This window comes from Elephantulus edwardii, unplaced genomic scaffold, assembly GCF_000299155.1.
Source record: "Elephantulus edwardii isolate Elephantulus edwardi_28Jun2011 unplaced genomic scaffold, EleEdw1.0 scaffold00113, whole genome shotgun sequence".
Lineage (NCBI taxonomy): Eukaryota > Metazoa > Chordata > Mammalia > Macroscelidea > Macroscelididae > Elephantulus > Elephantulus edwardii.
In genome coordinates, this window is record NW_006399863.1 from 4,481,558 (window position 1) to 4,488,388 (window position 6,831).

The 6,831-nt window shown below is 41.7% G+C and overlaps 1 protein-coding gene across 1 annotated transcript in view; it reads right to left on the reverse strand.

Moving 5' to 3' along the window:
* Positions 1–1,459, reverse strand: part of CCDC66 (coiled-coil domain containing 66) — a 42,843-nt gene extending 41,384 nt beyond the window's left edge. The window contains 1 exon segment of the mRNA XM_006892219.1: positions 1,449–1,459. Coding sequence (XP_006892281.1) covers positions 1,449–1,459 — 11 coding nt within the window.
* Positions 1,460–6,831: the final 5,372 nt, after the last annotated feature.

A 6,831-nucleotide genomic window follows, 5' to 3' on the forward strand; every position in this document is an offset into this window, starting at 1 on the left:
GCACACAACAATAACAACAACAAAAAATCTAAACCTAGACCAAGAATTTCTCTAACAGAGCAAGGAAACACTGTATGGTTAAAAATGAGAAATGGTATGTATCAAAGCTATATCCCCTTCTCCGTATCTTTTCAATCTGTATGCTGAGTAAATCATTCAAGAAGCTGGACTTTATGAATGGAGTGTTGCACGCAGATGACAAGCCTTCCTTGCTGAAAGTGAAGATAATCTGAAGCGTTTGCTACAGTAGGTCAAGGCATGCAGCCTTCAATATGGATTGTATCTCCACTTTAAAAAACAAAAATCCTCACCACTGGACCAAAAGGCAACATCATGATAGATGGAGAAATGATTGAAACTGTCAACAATTTCATCTTGCTTGGATCCGAGTCAACACCCTTGGTACTAGCAATCAGGCGATGTATATAGCATTGGGAAAGTCTGCTGTTAGAGTTCTCTCCAAAGTCCTGCAGAACAATGAAGTCATTTTAAAGACAAGGTGCGCCTGATGCAAGCCAGTCTTTCCAATCTATGCAGTCAGAGCTGAATTGAACAATGAATAAGGATGGGAGAAGAAATGTATCAAACTGATGCACTTGTGAGTTGTGGTGTTAGAGAAAAGTGCTGAATATTCCACGGGCTACAAAAAACCCAGTAAAATAGGTCTTGGGGAAAGCGCAGCAAGAGTGCTGATTGAAGACAAAGATGGTAAAGCTTTGTCTCATATATTTCAGACATGTTTTTAGGAGAGGCTATTCCTCGGACATCATGCTTGGAAAGGAGAACGGCCAACAAAGGAGAGCGAGACCCTCAACGTGATGGACATTATCTGCGGCAATGGACTCAAATGTGTCATGGAAGATAAGAACGACTCAGTATAGAACAAAGTTCAGATCTACTGTTCATAGGTCTTGACTCGATCCGATGGCACTTAAAAACCTTGTGTCACCACGAATCAGAATCTACTTGACATCAACTAACTGCAAATTTAACAATACAAGAATCCCTTCAAGAACCTGTTTCCTCCCATCTTTCCACGTTGAGAAACTAAACTGAGCACTCTGACATTCAGCAAAACCCCAAAGGGAGATCCAGGGGGCTGGGCCAGGAATACTCCCTGGGACTCTGTTAAGCTTTATCTCTCTATCCGCCTTTGTCTTTCATCCTTCAGCACAGCCGCGCTTTTCCTCCCTCGCCTCCCTCAGAGGGAGCTCTGGTGGCTTAGGAGGGTGCGGGAGGCGGTGGCAGGCAATTTGCACACAAGTTCGAAGGCGGAAAAGACCGCTATGAGGTAGTAAAGGCGCGGCCTCCGGCTCGCTCAGGTTCAGGGAGATGCGGACTGCTGCCAGAGGCCGCGCAGCTCGCAAAGGTCTCCACCTTGGACTCCAAAGTGCAACCCAGCATCACCCTCCTCTCTCTCTCTAGCCAACTTCATTGTCCTGTCTTACCCCAAATTCATGGCCAGGATCCTCTCGCCCTCCGATCAAGCTCTTGTGTACCACCGTTGCCGCAGCCGCTCAATAAGCGCTACGTCTATTGGATACAGGATGCCGGCAAACTGGGAAGAATGGCCAATCAGAATGGAGCGTGCTTGGGCGAGCGCAGCGCCGGGGGCGTGGCTCAGGAACTAAAGATTCCGCTCGGATTAGAGTCCAGGCTTTGGTTGGGCTGTGCGGTCTGTGGGTTTGTTCTGCGCAGACACTACTTCAGGGCTCCGAGAATTTGGTGACAGAAACGTTCTTTCGCTGGGGTCGTATCTTCCAGAATTCACAGGGCAGGAGGAAAGTGCCACAGGGCAGGTGAACTTGACAAAAACAAGCAAAAAACCCTCAAGCCCCAACCAGCCAAGCCAAAACATTAACAATCCCCAACAAAGCAAAAACAAGAAATACTTAATTCTTTTTTCAGGAAATTAATCCCTGATACTGAAAATACTTTGACTGCCAGAAGAATAAACAAGTCTCTTTACAACCAGAATGCTCCTTAGAAACAGCAACAAGATTTCATCTCTTTTGCTTTAACCATGTCCTCAGAACCGAACTCTAGCCACGAAAGGACATCGGTCCTTGGTGAAGAGGAGGTCAGTAAAAAAAAGACAGACGGAGTCTCTCAATGAGACAGAAATAACAGCTGCAAAAATGAACTCAAAACACAGCAACAGTGAAGATGGCTCAGGACCTGGACAACAGATTGGTCAGTTACACATAAAGTTGCTGCTGTAACAAGAATTTAAATTTGGAGGAGAGGTTGTTTTAGTACAAAAGAATATTGGTTAGTGGATATACCCAGGTCAGGTATAGGGTACACCTTGTTTTTTGCTAAGAACCTTCATCAAGCATAGTACCCTGTGGAGTTTGGTAAGTAACACCAATAAACACAGGTTAGCCTATTTGACGGAAGAGTTTAAGTGTCTTCTTTTATTTAAGCCATATATTAAGTCCTTTTTACAGACCAAACAAGTGAGGCACAGAGCCCACTGAGTGTTCAGGTCAATGACTACCAAACAATTTGACAGTAGAAATCATTTTCCTGACCAGTGTTTCTGAGCCTGGGGCCTTGGTGTCACAACCTTTAAACTACTGAAATGTAGACGTTTGTAACCTAACTCATTGCTATTCAGAAGAAATTATCTACTTCAGTAAGACCCAATATAAAATAAAAACCTTTATTAATAACTGAGCTTACCAAAGTTACAAGATGCATTTTAAAAAGGTTACATTTATGAATTTTGTATGTAAACCCAATGTAAAATAAAAAACCGTTTTAAATACAATTGCTTTTTAAAAAGAAGATAATTCTATGAGGCAGCTGTTATCCTGCCACATAGGATTGTTATGAGTAGTAATCAACTAGATGGTGCCTAATGATAACAGTAAACTCTCATATCTTTCTTTGAATATTTCCTTCCCTAAACCCTGCTGGAATCGACTAGTGGGTGAATTAGGAACCCATTCTCTGAACTACTCAGTCCTTGGCAATGCACAATAAGGGGATGATCAGCACAATTTCACTAAAGAAAGAGAAGACCCAGGAAAGTACAAAAGAATTGATCAGAATTACAGGGAGGAAGTGGATAAAGTATCATTACATTGAGGGTGAAATTAATATTATAAAACAAAATGTGTATGAATGGCTGGATGAGAAATTAATTTGCTCTGTAAGCTTTCACCCAAATCACTCACACACACACACACACACACACACACACACACACACACACACTCTGCATACTAAATGAGTCCATGTTAATAGTGGCAGAGTAACTTAAAAAAGGAGTGTGAAAATGTTTGCACAGCACAAAGAATGTAACAATTGAGCATGTAGAAATAATTGAATTGGCATATTGCTATGTATAATTTCAGTAACAATAAAAATAGAATAAATTTTTTTTTTAGTGTTCAAATTTTGAGTGCTAGCTCTAAGGGAAATAATAAATATTTCTGTTCACAGCTCTGGTGGTCTAGTGTAAGAAGCTGTACTGCAATACCAAAGGCACAAGGTTTAAATCCACCAGATGCTGTCCATCTGAGAAGGATGGGCAGTCTTCTCTCATGTGATTTACTGCCTCTGAAAACCCATCAGAGAGTCAGCTAGAGGCCAATTCCCATGGTTCAACAGCAGACAACAACAACAGCTTAAAGGGAAGGCTTCTGTTGAGTCTGGAGGACTTTGTCTCATTTGAGCAATTGCTCTTCATGTGGCTTGGCATTTCTTTCTCCCCATTTCTGCTTGCTCACTTGTTTGCTTAACATCTTAACAGCTCAAAATAAATTAACTAAAATTAAATTCTACACTAATCTTGCCTCATTAACATGAAAAGACAGCCATCTCAAAATGAGATTACATAAGCACAGCCTATAGGTTAGGATTTACAGCATGTGTTTTGGAGAGGGAACATAATTCAACCCATAATATTGAGCATCAGATGGTTCACCTCTGTAGCCACCATACTTGACATTGCACAATGCAGAGAGTTTATATTTATTACTATAAAATTTAAAGGTGCCAATTTCTTATTAAAATTGGCTGAATAAATGAGATTTTACTTGACTAATATTTCATGGACCACCAAAAAAAACCAAATAGGTCTGTTTTGGAGAGAGTGAAACCAAATTTCTCCTTGGAGGCTAGGATTGTGAAGCTCCCTCTCACAATACTTTGGGCACATGACCAGGAAGGACTGGTCTTTGGAGGAGGACATCATGCTCAGAAGGGTGGAAGGACAGCGCAGGAGAGGAAAATCCAGGATGATAATAATAACTGGGGCAGTGGAGGTTGGTGTGTCAGAATCAGTAAGACTGGCTCAGGACAGGGCAGCATTCGGAGCTGCTGTACATAGGGTCACTATGAGTCAGTCACAGGCCTCTCAATGGCACATAACAACATAAAAGCAAACATGATGCCTGTAGATTATAATAGTTAATATATGGTTGCAGGGATTTTTTTTTTAAATCTGCTAAACAATCTATCCAGGTGGCCTAGTGGCAAGAAACAGCCCTGCAATCCCAAAGGTATCCAGTTTAAGGCCACCAGCTGCTTCCTGGGGGAAGGATGGGCAATCTCCCACGTGCAATTAACTGCTTCTAAAAACCCACCAGAGGGTCAGTTATGGGTTGGTTCTAATTCTATGGTAAACAGGTACACAACAACAACAACAAACTGTTAAAGTACCTACCACCACCAAGTCACTTGTAAGTCTCAGCTTCCCTACATCAGGTTTCTGAGGTTATGTATTTACAAAAGCAGACTGCCCTGCTGGTAGTTTCTGTTTATTTTTTTAAATTGGTTTTCATCCAATTACACATATCCAGTTTGTTTTACAGTAGTTACTAAGATTGTACAATGCTGTTATCTACAATGTCTTATCTAATCCTTGCTATATTCTCCTTTTCTAGTCACCCTACTCTCCTATTTGCTAATCTCTACTCCATAGGTGTGTCAGAGACAATGAGGTTGGCTCAGGGTAGAGCAGGATTCAGGGCTGTTGTACGTAGGGTCATTATGAGTCGTTGAAGACTTGACGGCACATAAGAACAACAATAACTCTCTTTACCTCCTTTTCAGTTCCTGTCAGCCCTCCACAGTTGAGTCTATCTGTGTGTAAATCTTTCCTTAGGTATTTTTCTTCTTTTTCCTCCCCCTTTTGATTAGTTATGCATGTCCTGTTAAACTATAGTTGATAAATGAGGTACACTGAGTACTCATTACATTCAGTAATTCAAAGAATTCTTATAATACTCAGTATTTTAAAATGCCCTGCATAAGATGTAGCCATTCAAGGATAGATTGCATTTGTTTGTTACACCACATTGTTCTCCTTCAATATTAAATAGTCACCTCATATGTGTTGTTTTTGAATTGACTTTTTGGAAAGCTGAGGCCATTGTTCCTATGGAATGATCTACATTTTTCTCTCTTTTTCTGACTGTCTTTATGGTGCCATTTAATTTGCTCTTCATATTTCCTGTAATATTCAACTGAGACATTTTTATTAAAAATGTTGTTTTTATGTGTCGTCGAGTCGCTTGTGACCCATAGTGACCCTATGTACAAGAGCTTTAAACTGCTCTATTCTGTGCCAACCTGACCCCAATCACTGAATAGAGCCATCTCTTCCTCTCTTGCACTGTCTTTCCACCCTCCCAAACATGATGTCCCTCTCCAAGGACTGGTCTCTCCATGCAACATGCTCAAAGTATGTCAGACAAAGCTTCAGAATCCTTGCCTCCGAGGAGCAGCCCAGTTTCACCTTCTCCAGGACAAACCTGTTTGTTCTCCTAGCAGTCCATGGTATATTCAACACTCTTCTCCAGCACCACAGCTCAAAGGCATCAATTCTGTCATCCCTAGTCATTGTCCAGCTCTCTGATGCATAGCACCCAATTGCAAAGACTATGACCTGGATCAGGCACATCTTAGTCTCCAGCCCGACATGATTGCTCTTCAGTACTTTGAAAGGTCCCTGACAGCTGACTTTCACAATGCAATTCTCTTGATTTCTTGGCTGCTGGTACCAAGAGTGTTGATTGTGGAGCTAAGCAAACTAAACCTGTTAACAATCTCAATCTCTTCACCATCCATAATGATGCTGCCAGTTGGCCCAGTGGTGAGAATCTTTGTTTTCTTGATGTTGAGCTTCAATCCATATTGAAGACTGTAGTCTTTGACCTTCTGCAGCAAGTTCTTCAGGTCTTCCTCAGTTTCAGCAAGCAGGGTTGTGTCATCTGCATAACACAGATAGTTGATGATTCTTCCTCTGATCCTGATGCCACATCCCTCCTAGTGTAGTCCGTTGTCCTGGATGATCTGTTCTGCATACAGATTGAAAAGGTATGGAGACAGAATACATCCATGGTGGACACCCTTCCAGATTTTGAACCATACAGTGTCTCCTTGCTCTGTTCTGACGACTACCTTCTGGTCCAAGTATAGGTTTCACATAGCACAATCAAAGGGACCAATCGCAGGCATCCGCCGGCTGGGGCTCCCAATTAAAATAGTTTTGTATGTACCAGTCCTAGAGGACACATCATGCTCTCTCTCCTCTCTCTCCCATCTCTCCCTCTCTCCTCTCCCTTCTCTCTCCCTTCCTCTCTCTCTCTCTCTCTCTCTCTCTCTCTTTCTCATTAAAAATAGAAGATGATATTGTATAGGACACAGAACATCATGCCACGCTGCTCTACTCTTCAACAAAATAAAACCTACCTAAAACACACCCCCTCCTGTTGAGTCAATTCTAACTTTTAATGACTTTAATATAGAATAGAATGGCCTAAAAGATTTTTTTAAGGCTGTAATCTTTCTAGGATCATTTCCCCCCCACAGAGTAGA